The 23617-nt window shown below is 40.4% G+C and overlaps 2 protein-coding genes across 5 annotated transcripts; both read right to left on the bottom strand.

Moving 5' to 3' along the window:
• Positions 1-3175: 3175 nt before the first annotated feature.
• Positions 3176-16080, bottom strand: c8h18orf25 (chromosome 8 C18orf25 homolog). 3 transcript variants are annotated; one of them, XM_012867958.3, is made up of 5 exons: positions 15878-16080; positions 13929-14820; positions 7914-8084; positions 7323-7434; positions 3176-7200 (listed from the first exon to the last, which is right to left on the bottom strand). In XM_012867958.3, exons 2-5 carry the CDS (start codon positions 14743-14745, stop codon positions 7011-7013), a joined length of 1290 nt encoding a protein of 429 aa, XP_012723412.2. In that variant the 5' UTR covers positions 14746-14820; positions 15878-16080; the 3' UTR covers positions 3176-7010. The 3 variants fall into 3 exon arrangements, with proteins under 3 accessions (XP_012723412.2, XP_012723414.2, XP_035996236.1); XM_012867960.3 differs by lacking the exon at positions 7914-8084; XM_036140343.1 differs by lacking the exons at positions 3176-7200; positions 7323-7434; positions 7914-8084 and adding an exon at positions 8332-11922.
• A 1251-nt stretch (positions 16081-17331) lies between these two features.
• Positions 17332-23558, bottom strand: LOC105929996 (homeodomain-interacting protein kinase 2). 2 transcript variants are annotated; one of them, XM_012867956.3, is made up of 9 exons: positions 23473-23558; positions 23167-23379; positions 22893-23075; positions 22590-22768; positions 22315-22438; positions 19947-20057; positions 19627-19710; positions 19223-19542; positions 17332-17806 (listed from the first exon to the last, which is right to left on the bottom strand). In XM_012867956.3, the coding sequence occupies exons 2-9, from the start codon at positions 23356-23358 to the stop codon at positions 17581-17583; spliced, it is 1419 nt and encodes a 472-aa protein (XP_012723410.2). In that variant the 5' UTR covers positions 23359-23379; positions 23473-23558; the 3' UTR covers positions 17332-17580. The 2 variants fall into 2 exon arrangements, with proteins under 2 accessions (XP_012723410.2, XP_021174892.2); XM_021319217.2 differs by having other exon boundaries at positions 23167-23399; positions 23473-23529.
• Between the last annotated feature and the right edge of the window lie 59 nt (positions 23559-23617).

Below are 23617 nucleotides of genomic sequence, written 5' to 3'. Positions count from 1 at the left end.
TCAGTACCATAGCCTAATACTAATTACAGATAGAGGGTGTATATATATATATATATATATATATATATATATATATATATATATATATATACAAAAAACTGTACTTCACAGGTTAAATGCCTAAAATTGGGATTGCATGGCATTTTCTGCGTTGGTTTCAGGAGTGTAAACAGCCTTGTGTTTAGTTTACAAGAGGAATATGAGTATGGGCATTACAATGAACAGCGTAAGAGGCATCTGTGTGAAGCACGTTTTTAATTATGCTACATGAATAAAATTGACTTCGACGTCTGTTTGAACAAATATTTGGTCAAGCACAAACTTGGAGGTCCTATTTTCAATGCATGAAAAAAACATAATACCGGCATTTGTTGGAAAACTAAACGCAAAACTCTGAATACACAATCATAACCCTAAAAGATGTTGGTGGTAGCATCATGTGGACGGAATGATTTTCTCGAGGGAAGCTGCCATGGATGGAAAAACAAATGCTGGAATAATCTTCCAGCTTGGCAACAGCCTTTAACAGATATATATATATATATATATATATATATATATATATATATATATATATATATATATATATATATATATATATATATATATTGCAATTTAAACATATTGTAGTTACAATGGAATGGTTTTGGTTAAAGCACAGCCATGTGTTATTATGGCCCAAAGTCCAGGTCTACATCTAAAATCAGACGAGAGTTAAAAAGTGATGTTGTTTGCATCCAATCTGGCAAAACCTTTCAAAGACGAGTTTCAAACGACTTGCAGCTGCAATGGTAAATTACAACACAAAATTAAAAATTTTGACATTTTCATCTCTACATCACTTCTTAGCTTGTGTCTTAAGAGACATTTGGACTATTTTATTTTTCCTATGGAGCAGAAAGATGTCCTGAAAAACTCCCTGCCTGGAGTGTTAACCCCGAAGGATGGAGGAACAGATGGGCATGAGGAGGCTGAGAGGGCCACAAAACTTTCAGCACCATATGTCTGCATCTCATCTCCCACAGTTCTCACCACATATATAAGGATTCAAGCCTGAGGTGAAATACAACGGGTTCTTTCATGAAGCTTTATATCTGCAAGTTAAAGTTCCTGTTCCTGAACAAACAAAATAACAAAATTATTTCATCAACTCCAAAGGTTTATCTGTAAAAGGTACTTTTCATGGATTTGGTCTATTCAGTAAATCTTTGTGTTTTCATACTGTGTAGAATATAATGAGTGTGCTCATAATGTAACATGTAAGAAGTTAATAAATAAAAGTACAAGTCTTTTTTTCTTTCTTTCTAGATAGCCTGATGGTTGCAGAACAGTTCCAAACAAATGAGCTCTTACTTTGAATAATTCTGGAGATCACTTGCAGGAGAAAAGGTGCAGAGCAGTACTTGGAGTGGCGTCACTCAGCCATCTGCAAGAGGAAGGAAGACAATTTCTTGCAAGGAGCCATTCATTGCAAGTCCGCTGCTTCCTTGAAATGAATTAGCATACAGCTGATGTTCTGCCCCGGGGTTGAAAAGAACCAGCTAAGGGGCTTTAGTTTAAAGGAAAGGGCCCCGCAGGCTGCGTTGCATTGCTCCACTGCCTCATTGTACTCTTCATGTGAACTCCATATGTCCCCCTAGTGGCAGGTGTTGCAGTATGACCTCTGACCCAGCAGGCCATGTTGGTGGGTGAGACTGAAGTTGAATTGCTCCCAGTTGTCTAGACGGTTCAGGGGACAAAAGGAAAGCATTGGGACATCTCGTCAAGTTGAACGGTGGAAATACTTTCACTCGTACAGAGGCTCTTAGAAGTTTTCACACCCTCTGGTGATTCCGGATTTTTGAGACATCCAGAATAAATAATTTAATCCCCCCCCCCCCCCCCCCCCCACACACACACCTTTAATGTGAACTATGCTCCAAATGAATAACATTTTGCTGAAGCATATTTCCATTCAAATTTGAATATCAGGAAAAACCTTGATATTTTTTGTCACTCATTTCAGAAAATGAAACTAAGTACTTATTACACGCCCAATTTCTTCTTGTATTTTTTTAATATGGCTTACAGGTAATGGACATCCAAAGTTCTCAGACAATCTGAATATTACTTTAGATCCATTAAAAAAAAGGATATCACAAAGGATGTTCATTTCCTTGCACATAACTGGTTGGGCCTCCTTTCGCACAACTTAATGTATCAATGCAGTGTAGCATGGAGGCAATCAGCATGTGGCGCTGCTGAGGTGTAACATGCATTCAGCCCATGTGTAGGATTCGTCTGTGTGTCAGGACACTGGATGCACTCCTTCTGAAGAGCCCCTAAAGTTTTCAATGGAAGACCCTCTCAAAGCTATGGTTTCCCCTGTCTCTAATTGGCTATAAAAGCATTTATACTTGCTATGTACTGACTATATTTGGCTGGAAATCAGTTTCTCTAGTGAACAACCAGAAAACCTGTATATAAAGTTAATTAAAGCCCCGCCCACAGAAGTGTAGAGAATCTACTCTGTAAAAAGGTGATTTGAAAGAAGGCAATTCATAAAACTGCTTCAAAAAAAAAAAAAAAAACTGAAAAAAAAAAAAAAAATCACCAAACTGCAAAAAATGTAGGATGTACTTGCAAATATGCGTTGTTGACTACTCTCAAAACATTTTTAAAATGTTTTTTGAAGTATGATTTTTCGCAATTTTTTTTTTTGAAAGTTTCATTTTTGAAACATGTTCTTTGTTTCAACTAGTATTGAAACTAATTTCACTCTATTGACAGACTTATGCATGGACAGGTGCAACATTTAGACAATGGGATCAAAAATATAAGCGGAACAAATATATTTCAACACCAGACCCCTGAAATAAGGCCACACCTTTCCAGAAATAATTTTGAATTTTAAACATCCGCGCCCAAACCCTTGTAGAACATGATCTTGAATGAATGAAAAGCAAATCCTGAACGTCAGTCATCAGTTTCCAGGTAATGCTTCAGTCCCAAAATAAGTAATAATGCAAAAGGAAATGTGTTCAAACTACAAATAATACCCACACAACACCAGCTTGCCTTCAGGCTTGACGTTGTTTTCTTACGTTCATGCTGATCCATTAAATAAAGTACAAAACATCTCTTGAGAAAAAAAAAAAAACAGTTCTGTTAAAGGAAACAAAGCCTGTACACGAGATCATTAAATAATACTATTTATTTACTCTTAAAATAGTTTCTTTTTGTTCTACATACAGGATTTCAAGGAACTCAGGGTCTTGCAGAAGCAACAAGGACAAAAAAAAATGTCTTGATAGTTAAAAATACTGAGAGTCAAACTGAATAAAAACAAAGAGAAAAGCAGAGTCAGCTGTAAAAAGCAAAATTTCTGACCTCGGTTTTAAAAACAATATTAACCATGCAATGTAAAACCATAGTCAGGCATCCCTGCCATGTTGCCTGCTGATACGGGTAATAAATGACATGCAATGTCTCACTAACTAGCTAAAAGAGCAGATTTCGCAAGCAGAAATGGTAGACAATTAATAAAAGGTGAAAGCTGCAAATTGTGGAAATAACTGCCCCAAAAAAGAGTTTTTAAAACATAATTTGCATCATATTCTTCCAAAACAAGAGTGCAATTCAAAATTTACAAAAAGCATGACAGGGAGCGAAGATTAAACGATTAAAACGGAAACAAGCAGGGAACACACATTCCATTCAGACTTTGGTTTAGGTTGCTAAAAATGTTAAAAATTTTCCCTTTCTGTCATCTGCGGAAGTTCCTATATAATAAATTCTCAAATATGGCGTAGGAAAGTAAATATTCAACGTATTACAATGAGGGAGGAAAAAAAAAACAGCTTGCAAAGGGTGTCTACTGGTACGAATTCACCAGCTTGGTTGCAGTGCGGCGTGAAGACAAGGTATGATTGCAGGGAAGAAGCAAGAAGGCCCTGAGGAAAAAAAAACAACAAAAAAAACATCAACTGTCCCACAACGGTTCACACACAAGCACAGACTCATCACCCCTTTTTATTTTATAGATATTTATATATGTGCTTAATTCACAACCATTATTAAAATATATTTGTGGTTGAGGCTGCAAAATCTACTGCTCTGGAAAGTTAAAATAACAAGCTTTGTACATTTTTTTTTTAAAGAAAATAGTGCACATTTCAAGGCATTCAGATCATCTTTCTTTGCAGTATTCAAGGGAAGAAACATTTCCTGTTTTTAAAAAGGGATTCCCAGAGTTTCGTTTTTTTTTTTTTTAAAGGAGTATGCACCTATTCAAGAAAAGCACGCAAGACAGTACAAACTGAGCCAGCACTGCAAGGTCATACATTCACCGATAACGAGTCTTTCAAATGAAAACGTGGCGTCCAAACACAACTCAAACTCAAAACTAAACTAGAACAATGAATTCTTCACCGAATTGCCTCCCATTTATATGTGGAAACGAGCCACATGTTTTAGTGTTGGAATTTAAACCAGTGCTGCTCTCTTCCTTTGTGGTCCAGATGCAAGATGCAGAAACTCAACCTGTAAACGGGATTTAAAAAGGAACGTCTGGGATGCGTTTGACCCCATTCACATCTGGTAGCGGCGTCCGTCCTGAGCGAGCCGATCGACCGGATTATACGCAAACTCATAAAAAGCTCCTGCTGTATTCTCCCTCTGTAGACTAAACGACGATTTGTTTTTTAGGCTGCGCTGTGTGTGGGATACTGTGAGCTGACTGGTGAGGAAGTCGGGCGTTTTACTGGCGGGTCAAAATCAGCGATGCGTCGACCAAAGCTCTTCCTGGAAGACGCACACGGTAGATTTTCAGTTAGGTTAGGCCTTCTGGTTCAGAGTTTGATCTGTTGTGACTTTTTCCTCCTAAAAAAAATAGATATAGAAGGTATAGAATGGTGGTCCCCAACCCCAGGGCCGCACTGAAAGACAACTTACATTACTTTCGCTTTATCTTCTCTGAACAATTTTTTTTATTTGGAAAAATAGCTGGATTCTGCCCGTTACATCCGTTTAAGAGTCACATTAATAAAAGCACAGATAAGCGCCATACTTGGTGACTAACAGTATTGCTGAGGCTAAGAGACCATTCACCATTGAACAATTGCTTCTGCCCACCACAAAACATTTTCTGTGAACTTCTAGGAGAGGCTGCGCAATGACGGGGGCCTTGAATGTAGGTAAAAGTTAAATTACAGTATAGGCTCGACAAAAGAAAAACAAAAAAAAAGCAAAACAAAACCTTCAGGTTTCATGGTCTCCCGTTACTCCGCTGTGGGACCGACTCATTGCAGAGAAACGAGCTGAGGGCTCCCACTGATTCAGGGTTATGGTGGGTGGAATTGTTCATGCATATTCACCATATTGTTGAATATTTAGATTTTGAAAAGACATCTTCTTTGATGTGGGTCATATTTTATCTATCGTGTTGTATTTATACGCGTAAAAATATTGTCCGACGTTAAATCAGCCTGTGGCACAAAAAAAAAGGTTGGAGACCACTGGTTCAGAACCCAACAGAAAACAACGGAGATACAGAATACACGGCATTTATGTATCAAAGTATTTGTCCTTAACTTTTGGCTGATCTGCATTAAACTACAACCATACAGTGCTTCAACGTACATGTTGATGGTTGATGCATTTCAGGTCTTATTTTTAATGGATTCAATAATTAGGGGGAAAAAAAAAAAGTTTCTTGCATTTGACCTGCAAATCACCAAACTAAGACAACCAGAGGAAACCTGGCTGATCTCGATCTCTGGATGATTAAATTGGTGCATAGCTAAAATGCCAAGCTTTGCAGACTCCCACTTTTACTCCCTTCTACTTCTCTCATATTTAAGCTACAGAACTAAGCCCAGCAAGAGTTTCACAGGTTGATTAACTTAAAAGTTAGACTCAGGTCAATTTTAAGCGTGGTGAATTTAAATGTATGCGTTACAGAGATCGCTCAGGGCGGATGCTGACGCCGGATGTGAACGGTATTTGTCAACCGTCTCTACGTAGATCTGGATCAGCTGGAACAGATGCTTGCATCAGGCCTAAACAGGGATTTTATCATTGTACACAAATGGAGAGTTCACAACAGGTAATCGCTACCATTTAAAACTGGTTCCAAAAGCTAAGCTGAAAAACTGAACAGTCGTGTGTCAGACTATTCAATAACAACTCACTCTTTTTTTTTTTTAAATGAAGTCAAGAAACCGTAAGGTCCTGTGTGCAAGATACCAGCGTTGTTCTCAAGACAACGCGTGGATGTAAATCCGAGCCGAGACAGATTAATGACTGGTGTCATTAATCTTCTCCTTTGAACTCCAACAAATTTTGTAACATTTCCCCTCGATAAGACTGGAACCCTCCCTGAAGGAATCGGAGCAGGCGGCGCCTCTTTTGGACACTGCGCGAAGCAAACTATGAATGCCGACTGATTTGAACGCGCATCCAGTGTTGAGACCTCTAAAAAGGAAAAAACTCCCCCCCCCCCCCCCGTTTGATCAGTTACTGTTGCCATATATTTCCGTTGCGCTATTTAAAAAAAAACTGATTCAGCTTGATCTTTCCGTTGACAGATAAAAGAAATCAGGTCCAAAACATCCCACTCAAAGTGTGTAGTGATGCAAATCAACAGCTGTGCTGTGAACCTGATCAAATCTAAAGCAGCAGGGCAACATTCGTCACTTGCGAGCGCAGAATATCCGGCCAACTCCGGTACGGAAGAGTGACCGAGGTAATAAATGAAGGGAGGATATTGCTATCGTGAACAGATTACCCACTTGTAAGTTTCAATGTGCACTTACAGCACTGTGCCATTTCATTACAGTTGGATCCTAGTTGATTAGCAGATTGTAAGGGGGGGGGGGGGGGGGGTGTCACATCAGTAGAATGGCTTTGATAAACAGAAAGTTAAACACAGGAGTCCGAGAATAACAAGGAGTCTATGAGCAGGCAAGGGATAGGCTGCAATCTAATGATTCCAGCCTAAGTCAGACTAGGCAGGGTGTGTGTGAACGGTTTTAAAGTAGATATTTGTGCCCAGCGTCCTCGTCCAACGTCAGGTCCACCACTTCGGGAGGGGAGACCCAGTTGGGGCGAGGGGAGACATTAGTCCAGAGCTGTGATTGATTTGTGCTGTTTAACTGCTCCACTGAACCCTCCTTCCAGGAAGACAGACTTTTTATCACCCCTCCGCACGGATGGGCGCATCTGTTTATGACAAGGGGGGGAAAAAAAAAATAAAAACATTTAAAAATTCAAAACTGCTTCAAGTGAGTGGTCGGCTTAAAAAAAAAAAAAAAAAAAACCCCCCCGAAACAACTCGTCTTTACCGTGCGTTCTCTTGCACTCCGACTATTTCCACCTCACTGTCTGAGGACGCAAGGTTAATCTGGCCTTTGTGATGAGAGCTCTCTCTGTGCGACAGCTCTGCCTCCGCGTGGCCTGAAATAAATAAGAGGGACAGTCACACATCAGGAGGAGGATCAAAGCAGAACTCAGCCTCAGGCCTTTGCCGACACATGAAGACTGCAGCTGCTTTGACAGAGACAGAAACAAAGCAACCAAGCGACAGCTACATTTCACAAACAGAGTGGACAGGAGGACACTCATCCGCAGAGACTTAATTCTTATGGTGCTAATTCATTTAAAAAAAAAAAAGGTCAATTCTGTCTTATTGCTTTGAGGAAGCAGCACAGCCTTTTTTTTCTTCTTATTAGCAACACCAAACCAGGGTTGCGCGTGTGTGTGTGTGGGATGAAGTGTACTTCAAAGGCCTCTTGCTGTGATTAAAAAGCCCGACTCCCCACCGCTGCTTACGGAAGACACCAAAGCCCCCCCCCCCCCTTTTTTATTTTTTCAAAGTCACCGCACTTCACTGAGAAGGAAATGATGAGTTGGGATACACCGGGTTTGTAACTGACCTGAGATAGAGCCCAGAGCTCTTATACACCCAGAGTGTGCTGCCATATCCTGGCCTCTGTGTGTTTTTAGCTCATGCCTTATCACCGTAGGCCGCACTGTCTCCACACTCACACTCTCCTGGTTAGAATCAGTGCCTGAAATATCATAGTGACCCACTACTGGAGGCCCGTCTGCAGGAGACAAAGAAAACACTTCATTATTCAAACCATGGCTTTAGGAGATTAGTCGGCTCCTGCTCGACGCAGACTGGACGCGGCATCTTCGAGCGGCATTAAATAGACCATAAAAAATAAATAAAATCATCCTTATTGGCTTGAAAGCAGTCGTTATGGTGTAAAAGAAAAAGTTCAACTTAAGACGCATCGGTTACTTGCTGTGTATTTATGTCGGGACAAGAATAAACGGTCTGAAGCAGCCGGTTTTTGATTTATTTATTGGTTTTTAAAATAACAGCCATCCACATAAAAACTACACTACAGGATTTTTTTTTCTTCTTCTTCTTCTTCTTCTTCTTCTACAAAACACTTAAAAATAACCTTGCTCTGTGAATGAAACACAGTTCAGATGATAAATAACCAAAGAACAGAAGAGTTAAGCGTGGCAGAGCGGGAGCACGTGTCTTTAATCTACCCTGTAACGAGAGTCCCGCCGCGCCATCCAGACGTTGGTGTAGGTGTTTCAGCAGGTCTGTCTGGACGGCATGTACAATGAGAGAACTTATGAATAGCTGATAGAGCCAGGATGTTATTCCTATCGTGGTAACCGGGGAAACGAGAGCTCCTCCAAATATAAAGGTGGCGTTTTAATGATAGAAAAAGGGACTAATGTAAACCAGGAGAGTCTCTTTGGTAAACAACGGACTGTCCCCTTGGTCTGTTCGGCGCACGTTTTGATTGTATGCACCAGGTTTTCGTCACTGTGTCGGTGAAACAGATTTTTTTCTTCTTCTTTTATTTATAAAGGTAACTTTTTTTTAGAAATTCAAAAAAAAAAGAAAAAAAAAAAAAGGGAAAATGCTAGATCCATGTCAACCCTAGACAGCTAAAGGACATGGACGCAGTGTTACCTGAAACACCACATTCACTAAAACCTGAACCTGACCCCCCGGGGCGAGGACAAACCATCTGCCACCCTTCATATCAGCGTTAAAGCACAGATATACCTTGCACACATGCTTCTGATGAGAACTAGTTTGGCCTTGCACTACACAGTTATATAGTCACATGCAAACAGGTGGCGGAACAATGTGTTCGGCTTTTTCAGAACATTTCCTCCAATCCCAGCTATTAAAAAACCGATGAGCCGAGGACCCCCATTCACATCTGGCTGATATTTTATGTTAGCGGCGCTGCGTGTTGCTGATGTTACTCTGATGGCCGGATACCGTAACTCGCAAAAGTTTTCATATTCCTTCAACCTCTTCAAGGTTTAGGTAGACTACAGACGTTGGCGTACGATACTGGAGGTGTATGGGATCCATGAACACAAAGCAGCGCGTACTTCTGAAACGGCAGGGAAATTTAAAAACGATGTTAAGGGACAGAAAAGGATCTCTATTTGAAAGAAAAAAGTGACATGACGGTGGCAGCATCATGCTGTGGGAGTGCTTTACTTCAGCAGGACGCAGAAACATGGCGGGCTTCTTAGAGAGAAGAAGATTTTAATTTTGCAAAGTGTTATGTGTCAGAAAATGAACCCCAGAACAATATTGCCATCTTGGAACATGGCATTGGCACGATGCGATGTTTATCTTCTCAGGGAGGAAAAGGGAATCTGGTTAGAGTTGATGGGAACAAAACCCTTAAGAGGGCTCATTTCACTGTTAGGGATCCTAACCCAGATGGAGTTAAAGGTTACTCCCAGAAGAAAACCTGCTGGAAGCTACCAAAGGCTCGGGGCTGGGGGGTTCACTGGCCGACGGGACCACTGCCACCAACAATCAGCCATGGCTGGACTGGAATGGATTCAAAGCATGTTATTCTGATAGAATGGCCTAGCCAAAGCCCAGAGCTGAATCTAATTGAAAATCTATTGAAAGCTTGAAGTTATATCAAAGACACATTTCAGTTCCTGGATGTGTGAAGCTGTTGGAGATATAGCCCTAAAACCTTCCAGCTGTAATTGCTCCACTGTCTCCACTGTCTCAGGGGAGCTCAATAATAATGCAGACAACAAACTTCCTATTGTAATTTGGGCTAAGGCTTTTAAACCACACATCGTATACCTGCTCCTTCACAGTTTTTGCACCACCTTGTGCTGGCGCATCACATAAAATCCCAAACAAAACCACATCAAGGCCTGCAGTCTTTAGAAAAATGTGAAATCCAAGGGTTTTGAACACTTTTGCAAGGCACCGCATGTTATTCAGTGTAGTGTAAGAAGTTTGAGGGGTTCGGGTGGTCCACAGAGCACAGAATACGAACCAGAGCGGGCGCCACTGTAAGTCAGATCAGTCTGTTGTTCCTCCCCCTTTTCTTTTTTTTTAAGTATAACTTGTAAACATTTTCATGCTCCACATCACAGCTCCATCGCTTCAGTTGATCCTTCAGTCTAAACTACTAAAACACCGTCTCAAGGAGCTCAAGGCCAGGCTGGGAGGCAAAGCCAGTGCAAACCAAAACACAACAAGGCAAATAAATCAATGATTTGACACTCTTGACCTTGCAGCTAACCGCCACACTAATATATCTGGCACTTTTTCTGAAGTCTGTAAAGGCTGAGCAAAAAAGAAATCCCAGGGGACAAAGTTTCTTTCCCCCTCAGTCGCCTCATGTTGCTACAAAAAAAAAAAAAAAGAAATCAGCAATTGAAACAAATGTAACAGAATGTCCAACATTAGGAACCATGTAAGAGCTTGAAAACAGCAAACTTTTTTTATGGTAAGTATATTGCATTTATATCTATAGGCAAATTTATGATAAATGTTCTGCTGTTAGTAAAGCTATGCCACCAAGATTAAAAAAAAAAAAAAAAGCTGTTGCAGGAGTTTCCTGAACCATCTGCAGCTTGGTGCAGATAGCTAAAGAAACCATGAAGGACGCAGGGCGTTAAAACCTGACTGCTACAGAAAGAGCACTGAAATGCTTCCCAATGGCAAGGCACATGCTTTGACCCGGCAGCACCCCACCCAGCACTGGAATCATTTCGGCCCAGGTGTCGTAATGCGCACGCTGCAGTGACAATTATTAGATACTCTGTCTGGGTTTCAACGGCGGATAAATGAGAAACAAACAAGCCAAACGACCCATATCAGAATAAACAGCCCTGAAGGATGTGTCCGTGTTGTAAAAGAGTCAGTGTCCGTGTCACGGAAGCAGCAGAAATCAAACAGCTGAGCTGGGTAACTCTGAATGTCAAATCTCACAGTGATTCAGTGCCAACAGAAACACTGAGCTCAGGGCCTGCGCCGAGGCAGGTTGCGACGAGCCGCTCGGGGGTCTGGCTGCGGTTAGTGGTGTGTCTGCGCAGAGACCCTCGCATCGCTTAACTATTTTAACTGGCTGCGGTGCGCTCAGCATCAACTAGGTCTAGGTTCTGTGAACAAAACTACAGGAAACTGAAGCAGACTCTAAACATTCAGGAGACCAGGGTCGGGTGCACCCAGGTTGCCGTTCTGGGCGACGGCTTCAGGAAGGATGTTGTTGTTGTTCATGGGAGCGGCGGCGGCGGCGGCGAGACTGTTGGTCTCTCGTGCCAGCATGTAGGCGGCCATAGTCTCTGCAGACTCTGACGACGGCAAAAAAGAGCTCGGGGGGGACAGCTGGGCCACCTGCTGCCCCTCGGGCGCGTCACTCGAGCGCTTGGACGAGTCGTTGTCCGAGTCGAGGTGTGCCAGCTTTTCCATCCAGATGCGGAAGCGCTCCTCGGTCTGGCGCTGCATCACGGCAAAGCGCGTCATGGCCTCCTCCAGGACGCTGCCGATGCCGTTCCTGTCCCACGAACTGGTGTCCAGCAGCCCATGAATCTGGGCTCCCACTCTGGATCTCTCCGACGCACGTCTGAAGCCAGCTTTAAAGACATTGAGGCCAAGCCATAAGACAATACAGTAGCACTGTCATGCTTCTGAGGTGGACTTGTGCATTAAAGAGAAAATGACGTTCTGTTTCGGGTTACGTGCAGATCGACTCTTTCATGCTGATGGACTACATCATGCAGTTGATGCGCTCAAATTGTATCCGGGATGTAAAAATGGCTGAAAAGATATCATGTGCTAAGGAGATACCTAGAGGAAGAAGCGTGGATGTGTCGGTGACCGGGGAATTAACTGGGGAGTCTTTGAAGTACACTCATCCATCTAAAAAGGAATTACTGGTAAATCTTTGGAGCTAGAAAAGTTCTTGAACACTAGCCAACAAGCGGTTCTGGACATTTCCGACTCACACAGGAGCTTTGATTAAAAAACAGACACCCTGCCAGTGTTAGTGTTTACTAGAGATGCGCCAAGTAATCAGCTGGTGAACAGAAGCGGCTGATTTTCAGCTCGTCTTACCCCGACTGGTTTTTGGCCTATCGTTAACTCAAATATCCAATCGTCTTCTGACCAGTGAAGGCACCACGCTATAAGCATAAGCATGCAGTGCAGACGACACAAAGAGAGGTTTGAATCTAATTTAAAGGAGACTGTGTTTTCTGCAAAGTCTGCCGTTTAGTGAAATTGCTAGAGAGAGCAGGAGACTTCTAACAGATAACAGGAAGGCTGCGTGTGATAGAAACCTTTCTGAGCTTTAAACCGCTGACTGCTATGGAGTACGTTGGACTGGGGATAGTTGGCAGTCTTTTGGAAATCTCAGATTTGTGATAATGATCTACGTCTTCCGTGATATCCACAGAAACGGTTTTAGTAACGCCAACCAAACTAGTGTCCCCAACTCCACAGTAGAAGACTATTAAACACAGTAGAAACTATTTAAAAACTATTTAAAACAGCGTCCCCAAACCATATTCTCTGCTCAGTTTTACAGCAACTGCCCGTACACAGCAGTGTGACGTGCCCCCTGCTCCGAATACGAATAATTATTGGGTGCTCATAACAGGGAGGCTAGATATTTTTTTATTCCCTACTTATATAGCACTTATTTAATAGAATTTGGAATCCGTGCAAAATTGCTATCGGCAAGCAAAGCTTTAGTAAATCTAAAGTACAAAAACTTGAGATCGGAACTGAGCCACAAAATTCTGATGGGAGCACTTCCACTGATCACACTCCTACCTAACCCTCTGATTAGTGCAGGCTCTTTCTTACTTACTTTAGCTCAACATCTTCGGCAGCGGGTTTGCAGCAATTAACATCTAATAGAAATAAAAAGGCAATGTGGCTTTTTGAGAGTTACGCATATCCCTATTTTGACTGATATGGACATTCGTTGACTCTTACATCTAAATAAAAATATTACAAATTGCATTTTAAGGCAACACCTAATAAAATAGAAGTGACTGGCTCAAGCTAATGCAGTAGGTTTTTCAATAGTCAGTTTAGAACAGAGGGTGAAAGTATCTATGGCTCATTTGTTAAAATGCAGAAAGGAACTACGTTTTTTAATTCAGTATCACTCACTGAGTTGAACAATGCCGACTATACTCCCAGCATGCATTGATGAGACAGAACAGAGAAAACATGAAAAGTAAAAAAGACGCTGGACGTAGGCCTTCGGAATACACTATGCATTTAAAGACAATGCAAATGACTTTAGATGATGAATGGCAAAAAAACAAAAACAAAAAGAAAACAGTGACTGATAAAACAAGCACAAAAATCAAGGTCTGCATTACTGTCAGTATAAATAATGTGTAAAACTTTGCTAAATATTCGGCCTAAAACCTTACAGTCATGCATGGAACTCCTCATTGTTAACCTGTATGACTGATAAACAGTAATTACTCATTCTTATATGCTCTGATAGTGCTAGACTGTGTATTTTATTGCACTATTTCACACTAAAATGTAAAAAGCAGCTGCTGTTAACCAACTGTGTAGTGCTGTGCTTTACGGATGTGGTAGGGTCATTGAAGGTTACCTGGAATATCTGTCTTGATTGTCTTGCTTCCTCCCGAAGTGTCGTCATCGTCCGAGGAGCTGGTGCTGGAGTCACACGTGAGCTCACTGTCACTGGTGCTGCTGTCCTGCAGCAGGTTGTACTTCTTCCGTGCCGCCGCCTCTCGTTTCTGCCTCAGCAGACGCATCCGCTCCTTGTGTTTCTGACTCCGGTGACCTTTCACTTTTCCCAACTTGCCATTGGTTTGCTTTTCCTGCCCCGGTGCCGTCACCGTTGGCTGGCAGCGGTTCTTCTTCGCCGCCATGGCGTTGTGAGGCATTTCGCTCTCCGAATGCGATCGGCGAGACTTCCTGCCCCCTGAGCCTGTGGCGGATCCCTCTTTTCTCCCTAACTGACCGGGGTCATTCGCAGCTTCCATGCCGCCCTCTTCTCCGACAGGAGGGGCCGCGCCTTCCTCCCCCGAGGAGAGTGTGTCCGAGTCAGCCAGGTGCCCGCTGGAAGACGGAGACAACATACAGGGATTCGAGGAGTCGCTCTCGTAGACGTGACGCGACACAGGCTTGTCGCTCCCTGTGGAGGCGTGTTGAGACTCTGGGGAGTCCCGACGAAGCTCCTTCATTAGACATGGCATGGAGAGGAGACTTTGCTCTCCCTCAGTGTTTAAGGGACTGTCTAGCTCCTTCTCCCTGGGGGGTGAGCTCGTACTGGTAGTCGTCTCTGTTTTTAGATGCTCATCCTGTTCTCCTTGAGCAGAGGCTGTAGCCGTCTGTGTCTCTTCGAGACACTCGGGGGGGCATTCAGCGTCCAAAAATTCCTCTGCCTTTTCTGAATCAGCCATTTCTTGAGAAAGTTAAGCCCAGAGCCCAAAGGTCCAGGAAATATGGACCAATGTGCCTGGACAGGAACTTACCAGCTGGAATTGAAAACAAAGAAGAAGACAAAAAAAAAAAAAACGAAGATTATTTAGATATATCTAAACAAATAAAATAATTCCATGGTTGTGTCAGACAATTTATTTAAACATTCATGGCAGCACATCAAACAGACCCTTACATTTGATTGATTAAGCTGCACAGCAAATCAACATCTGACCAATAATATTGGAAAAGCAGACGCCAATGGAATCTTGTTTTATTGTGTTATTTTTTACACCTTATTAGTAAACCGGTCTAAAAGGAAATGTTCACATATACAATTTAACACACAAATCAATGTTTTGTGCATCTTTAACTGCTATTCTCTTCTAACAGTTTATTTTACAAATTGCATTATGTAATTACATATATTATAGCATGCATATGGATTTTCTAAGACTAAATGTGCAGATTTGAATAAAGCATCTACTACTGAGCATACCGACTTGTGATTGTAAGTAGAAACAGATGAAAGGTCGTTTTAAGTTTGCTTCAAAAGGTAAAAATAGAAGTTGTGGACCAAACTTATAAAAAACACCCTTAATTTTCATATATAAAGCTCTTAATGCAATTTATCACCATAATTTTGATTTTTGTACATACAGTGTTACAGTGGCCAAAAGTCTACTTTTACATATTCATACCTACAATTAAACAAAACACACAATAGTCACCCTACACTGAAGCGCACGCTAACGCGCGTATTAACTTTTCTGTACCAGTCTACCTTGAAATAAAAATGCATTTGCGCCTGAAGAATGACTTTGACCAGTTTAGTCTTTGACTACGAGGCTAACGCAATCTTTCAGCTGCGCATCGAAGCTAACACTTAACCCAGTCAACACCTTAACCTCCGCAAACTTGACTGGAAAAGCACAAGTCGTTAAAAAAATCAAGTTGCAGGACAGCTGCACTGCAAGATCCTATAAATGGAAACGGTATCTACCCAGCCAGAGTGGGACAGGGCAGGTTGCAGGGTCAAGCCAGCAGCTAACAGTTTATGCTAACACTTTATGCTAATAGCCTGCTCATAGCAATCTGTTGGTTTAGACTTACCGCGGCGTTAGTTATTCGTACATCGACGTCTGACTTTTTGACATTTTCGGAAATTTTCGTTTTTTCTTATTTGCACCGCAAACAGAGCCAACAACTGTATTCGGCTTTTTTCTTGATAAACGGAAGATATTTCTGTGTTTTGACGCAGTGCGCTCGCAGCTCCGTTAGCGGGTAGCTGTTTATTTTAAAATGTCTCCAGCGCTGTGCGCTCCACTTCCGGTGCATTCTTCGGAGCTTGCGCCTCCTGTAGGATAGAATTATGTACTACAGGAGGTGTGCAGAACTGCGCTTCGAGGTTTTCCTTGTTATCAAAAGTTAAAATATTGATTTCTATGATAAAAACGTACACGGGAAGTTCAAAAACAGTTTAATCTGTTGGCTAACGATATCTTGTAATCTCATACCATCTCTGATATACCATTAGATTTCCCAATTACTTTGCAAATCTGTTTTGATATTTATTTTTATTTATTTATTTATTTATTTATTTATTTATTTATTCATTTATTTTTTGACCAAAATATTCTTTCGGACTCGATAAAGCTAAAAAAAGGAAAAAGATAAGTGAACTTTTGAACTTTGTCTGTATGCAGTAAAGTATACAATGAGGTCAACATGGCCTCTTATGGGATGTATAAATCTAGAACTTCCAAAACTTCAATTAATATACTTTAGAACAACAGGAAGCTTCTGAAAGCTTTAATAAGTTTAGTAAATTCTGATATTTGGATATCTTGTACAGTTTTTACGGAACATAATCAATGATGGCTAAATATTCTGGGCTTGTATCAGTTAAAACTATGTCTTGTGGTGTTTAAAAAGCCACAAGATTATAACCCAGAATTACAGGCTCTCTATTGGCCATCACAGTGGGCATGAGGTACCTTTCCTAATTAGTCCAGCCTTTGTTTCACGCTCTGGTGTGAAACAAAAAGTGTTTACATTTTTTATTTATTTTTGTTTTACTTTCCTTGATGTATGACTCAGTTTTCTTGATGGCAAGAGAAATATGGATCCTGGTCCAGGCCAGTGGCTGCAATCGGCCAAAAAATCTATATCATATCACACTGATACCCCAGGGAAACAGGCAGTAATGTGTGACTCATTAGAAGAGCTTAGAAACCGATCAGCTCATAAATGTAATGTCCAAATGTCTTATTTAGCTTAAATTAACTCCATTAATTTAGCTACCAATGATTTTGTTTAGAGTAATTGCTCATTCTTCCCCATTGGATAAATGTATTGAAATTAGCAGATGGATTTTCGGTGTGTGTTTTACTTCAGTAACTGCAAATCCATTTCTTTTAAAGGTTTGTAAACATTTTCACTAAGGGTGCAAGCATATGTGGACAGGGATGTGTTTACTAAGTCATCTCAAAGAAAAAAAAAATGCTACAAATGGTAGATGATTATTAGCTCTCCAGCTCTGTACATTTATTTGAAATGCCTGAAAAGTCACAATGTATTGACATTGGATTATATTATCAGTTCAGCAAATAGACTGGGGATTTCTCCGTATTTATCAGTTCTGTTTTAGATGCATGATGTTAAATTACCCGGTTTAATAAATCTGAACCTGTGTGTTTTGCAGTTAGGCTTTTTAATACACCACACCAACTTTAGACAGCAACCGATGTTAGTTTTTAGCCCCGCCCCTAACAAAGACATTCTTTCTGCTTTGGCTTGCTGCAATCGTTGTTGGCCTATCTGTCGGTTTCCTCAATTGGGGCAAGTACAACAACAGCAGTAGGGACCCTCTCCTCCTGGTTGATGCTGGATTTTGAACTTGTCTCTGATGTGGATCTTCCACCATGTTTATTCCTTAGGAGCAATCCATTTTCCGTCAGATCAGGCTGGCCCAAATGTTCACAGGGAGGCTGGTGTATCTTGGGTAGTGGAAGCAAGTTCTTGTCCTTTGGTTGTTCTGCACTGTTGAATGAAAACATGTGCAATCACGCACTATAATAAGCAAGTGCAAAGGTAAAGCTGTGTACAACCATGCCACTCTGTACTTTCCCTATAAAGTGAAGTTATTATATTTTTAACAGAGAAAACGATGAACAACCAGTAATATTTATAAAGTATGATTTAAACTAACTAACCAGTTCAGTAGGTACATCTTCCTGGTTAGATCACTATTTGGCTTCAAAACTGCTTTAATGTTTAATTGCCTGGACAACAATGTGTCTGAAACATGCTTCAGGGATTTCTTTCCCCCATGCTGACATAATAGCATCACACAGTTGCTGCATGTTTGTGGGCTGCACATCCATGCTGCAAGTTTCCCATTCCGCAACATCCCAAGGGCTCTCTGTAACGTCAGGTTCAAGAGACCGGTTTGAGACCCTTTGTGACATGGTGCAATACCCAGATGGAAGACGATGCCTGGGAATAGTCATTAGGGATGCTGGTGAAGATTCTCAGTTATCCAGGTCATGGTCATTTCAAAAAAAGTAAAAAACAAAGCAACTGGACTTGTTTTCCGTAGTTTCAACTTTGTTTTTTACTTTTTTTGGAAAGTCATTAGGGATGGCCATGGTGAGCATCAATACTCAGCTGCGGTGCAGAATTTGAATGATGCTCATTTAGTATTAAAGAGGAAAAATGTGTGCCAACAGTATCAGTATCTCCCACACCAACCAATCAAAACCACCAGACTGCAAATCTATTACAAGGAAGGGCAGATCTATATTTTTATGTTGTTTGGGCTAAATTCAGATCCTACCAGTTGAATGTAGCAGCTGAAATCAAGACAAGGCAACATTTATCCAAAATTGTTCAAATTTGGCGAGCTTGTGCGAACTGCACCTCCACCTCATTGCTATCAAGTGGGGCAGCTGGCGGGATCTGCTGCTGTAGCCCATTGGCTTCAAGACTTGATGTGTTGCTCCCTGGTATTCCAAATAAATTGCCTGTAATACGTACGACCAAGGGACGGTTACCATTCTATCAGCTCAAACATCTGCAAGTTATTTATGTCCCCACAACTGCTGCTCATTGGATATTCTCTCTTTCTGGGACCCTTCTGTGAACCTGAGAGCTGTTTTTGTGGGAAAATCTCAGTAGATGAGCAGTTTCTGAAATGCTTGGACCCGTTTTTGGCATCAACAACCGTCCCACGATCAAAAGCACTTAACTTGTCTTTGCTCCCCATTCATTCTAATGCTCAGCTTGAACTTTATTTAGCAAGTGTCTTCACAATATCTGGGTGCCTAGTGTTGCTGCCATGTTATTGACAGATTTAAAAAATATATATTATTTGGGTTACCAACCAAAAGAACTGGTGTATCTAATACAATTTCTAGTAAGTGCAAATAATCTCACCAAGCTTGCAGTAGCACTTACATGTCAAACGTATGTCTCTTTCCTTGATTTGGATTGTCCACAAAGTTGGCAACTTTCATTTCCTGGCTTGTGCCTGTGGAACTTGCCATGGTTGCAGAAGAAGCAGATTCCTTGCCAGTGTTGGGTTCCTGTCCAAGTGCAGTGGTCGATTCATGGAGAGAGCTGCTCGGGTTGCCGCTGTTCCAGACAATGAAGGCATGGTTCAGGATGCCTTTGGGAGTGATCCTCTTCTCTGCATCCCACTGAAGCATTGCGTTCACTAGCGCTATGCATTCCCTCCTCTCTTCTGTGGCAGCCAGCTGTTCAAACTTCAGATGACTCTAATTTAGAAAAACAGCAGGATTTCAGCGGAGAGGTCCTGAAGACACTCCTCGATGCCAGCCGATGCCGCAATGAAGGCTTACCATTTTTGCCCGATGCAAAAAGCGATAGCTGTAGGGCTTTTTGTGTGTCAGTAGGTGTTCCCATCCCCAGTATTCTACAGGTCTCTGCAAAAACAGGGTTATGTCTTTAAAAATGTAACTAATAGGGCAAAGGTAAGAATGTTAAATGTATCACTGTTCATACATTTTAAAAATATCTAATATAATTTGAACTGCTTCAACACAAGGCATTTAGGCTTTCTTTTTTTTAGCATTATCCTATTGTTCAAATGAAGCTTTCAAGAACTAAGAAAAGAAACCCTTTTGCCTTCTCAACACATGAAGAACATTGTCAGCTGCACCTTCAGTATCCACTGGTTGGAGACTGTCCTTATGAAAAACTGTGCTGACTTGCTGCCAGCATTAATAAGATGGTCTGGTGGCGGCCCCATAAGATCAACCATGTAGCGCAGCTGAAAACAAGAACCAAAAATAAGTTTCTGGTTTTATTAATTACAATAAAAGAACATCTGTCATTTCAAATTCAGTACTGGAGTTCTGATAAAGTTGGGAATGGGCTGGTATGGGATTCTTCGCATTTCAGAAACATGAGTGAAAATACTAGGGTGTAACAACACATCATCCACATCGATTAATCGAATCAGTGATTTAACAATCCAATGCAAAATGAAAATATTGTGTGACATACTGTCATTTTCAGGAAACACCTTTAATTTGAAATTCAGGCATGAGACTAAAGCGAACAGGTGATCTGTTATCATTTTAAACTTAGAAGAATTCTGTTTATGACTTAAATCCCTGACACCTGTAAGAGCTGAGAAATAAAATGGTCAAATTATATTTTTTTGTTTTGCTGTTATTTATTTTTGTGAATAATAGTGTTAGATGGGCTGATGATATTGCATCATATCAATCACATCCATTGGAAATCATAACAATATGCGATATCACCAAACAACATATCATCATCCAAACAAATTGATATAACATCATATTGTGACAAAGCTTGTGATTTACACCCTTAGAAAATGCCAAGGTTGAATCGTAACATGGTATTTACGCAAACACTTAAAATTTAAATCTAGCATACTATCTAATTTAATTTATCTAAAATAGAAAAGCAGGTGTCTAAGAATAACATATTTGTTGAGGAAAACTTAAAATGGTTGACTGGATTTTATTTTTTGAAGAAATTACTTATTATTTATTTTAATTAAAACCATCTTTTACTGATAATCGGAAAGTTAACACATTTAAACATTGTTAACATTCTGACAGGGAAACTTCTCTCGTTTAGTAGTGTAGTTCTGCATTCAAAATACCTTGAATGTAGAAACCATTGCTTAAAAGGGAAACTTCTATTGGTTAAGATGAAATGCTGTGGCTGCTGTGGATCAGTGATCAGATGTTTGTTTTGCATCTTCTGCCCTGAAAAGGTATCTATTTTAAGTCAAGCTCTGCTACATATTTTGTGTTAAATGTTTTGGATGTGTGTTTGAGCCTTTAGTAATGAGTGAAGTGAATTAAGTAAAGATCCTCCAGATGCAAACCTGGAGCAAAATAAACCACCCGTGCTGTCCTATCTTAAAGTGATCTTGGCATCAAGAGAAGCAGAACAGTTTTCTGTCTGCAAAGCTGCAGGGATTCAGCCAGGCCCATGAGGAACAAATCCTAAAGTGCGTGTCTGACCCAAAAATGCATTTTCCTCATTGCTTGGGCAGATTAAGGATAGGAAATTGTTGTCCTGTTTGTCGTTATCGAAATTTTCTATTACGGTGATAGGAATTGAAATGTACTGTGTTAAAGTTAAAATCTACGATCTTAACGATATTTGGAAACTCTCACTATTTGATTCCGCCGGTGTCCTGGGGCAGTTTAACAGATAATGGTATGTTTTTAAGAACATTGTGTGTGTTTTGGGGCTTTGATTGCTGGAAAATATCTTTAAAACCCTTTTAAAATATTTTTATTATGACTTTTATTGTTATTGTAATAAATATAAAAAAATGCTGTAATCAAATTTACAGACCATATTCCCCATCGCTACAGTAACTCCTGATGCGAATTTTGCCAAATTTGCTGGCCGTCTCTTTAATTTTTCTACTCCAATTTCCCTGACCCTAACTTCTAGGAATAAAAACACACGATAAACTCCTAATTAGAATTTCCAAACAGTGTTCATCTTGATACCTGAGAGTCAAACAAACTCTGGATAAACATTTAACTCTGTAGCATGTTTAACTTTTTTTTTTTTTTTTACTTAAATTTTACTTTGCTCATGAAATAGTGAGTAGCTAAGTAATTTGTCTTATAGATTATAATTTATGTATATCTTAAATCTTTGTATTCTCTACAATTATGGGTGAATTGTGTTTTTCTCATGGATTATTTCAGTTTAGGGAGGCACTCTATACTCAAAAAATGTTCTTCTAATAAAAAAATAACAATAAAATTTAGGAATGATAAAAAACAATAACTAAGCCATTAGAATCAGCAACCAACTACTTAGGATTTATTGCAACTACCAAACTTTACTAATGCTAACACATTAAGCCCTAAAAAGGCAAATTAATCAAAGCTATAAGTACGCTGTATAAAAATGATACATGTGGTGGCATCTCTAAACAACAGTTTGATAGAGTGATTATTTATACTTTGTGAAATTAATTTAACGTAAAAAAAACTGTAAAAGTACAGTAAGTTACTCACATTTTCATATTCACTCTCCCCTGGGAAAAGAACACAGTTTAAAAGCATCCTTGCCATTACACAACCCAGTGACCAGATGTCCACAGCTGCAGAATATGGGAGCCCCAAAATGAGTTCAGGTGCCCTAAAACAAGAACAGGTGTTATCATTTAGGCTGGCTGTAAGACTTTTATGACACTGCAACACTATGATGCCTGTATTCCCTGAATTGCAGCAAAATTTCAGATTGTACAGTGGACAGTTTAGAGCAAACAGATCATTTCTGCAGATCTTACCTATAAAAAAGACATTGATTGATGTTGCGGTTAACTTTTTGGTAGAAGAAGGCCAAGCCAAAGTCAATGAGCTTGACTTCCAGTGGTTTTCTCGTTTTATCCACCAACATGATGTTGTCTGTTTTCAGGTCACTGTGGATGATGCCGAAATCCCTCAGTGCGTCCAAAGCTGTGGCCAACTGGAAACATGATCACAAATACAAAAAAAACACAGTCTACAAACTGAAATTAAAATGGAATCAAGTTCTACATTGAATTGTAAGTTTTCAGATTGGTTGTTGTTTTTCTTAGTTGATACCGTACTTGCTGGATAACTGTTCTAATGTCTTGCAAATCCATTGGTTGGGTTCTTTCCTTAATGTAGTCATTTAGAGTAATGTCACACGTTTCAAACACCAGACAGGAGTTTGAGCTGAAGCTGTGGTAAAACTTGATGATGTTCCGCTGATCCAAGCCGTGCTCCATGAGAAATTTCATCATGGCTGCCTACAGCAACATAAGTAACCACACATGTTTGATGACTTGATCCTTATTTTTTTTCAGCTTTTTACAGTAAAACTTATCGCTCGCATCCTACCTCGTAGTTAAACTTCTTTTCCCCTTTGGCAAACTTCAAGGCTACATTTTTGTTTGTCTGGCTGTCAAAGCATTTGAATACCACTGCCGAGCCGCCTTGCCCCAGAATTTTTTGGATTTTGTATTGGTGGGGCAGTGGACTTGAAGCTTCCTGGGTTGGAACAGATGAAGGTGCGGAGGATTTGTTCCCCATTGTGGATGGTGTTTCGGAGAGCTAGAAAAGGTAACCAGATACTGAACCATAAAAAACACACATCTTTAAAAATATTAATGATAATAAAAGTAAACAAATAAATTAATTAATTACCAGTCAGCTGCAGCTTGATCATCACAGGTTGGGCGCTTGGATCAGTTGATGTGGTGGTTGGTTACCACCAGATGTTATGGAATGTTATGGAAACATTCAGGGAAGATTTCAAAATGCATTTTCAAAAGATGCACAATGCCAAAGA

Source organism: Fundulus heteroclitus, chromosome 8 (assembly GCF_011125445.2).
Source record: "Fundulus heteroclitus isolate FHET01 chromosome 8, MU-UCD_Fhet_4.1, whole genome shotgun sequence".
Classification (NCBI taxonomy): Eukaryota; Metazoa; Chordata; class Actinopteri; order Cyprinodontiformes; family Fundulidae; genus Fundulus; species Fundulus heteroclitus.
This window is presented reverse-complemented; position numbering and strand designations above follow the sequence as displayed.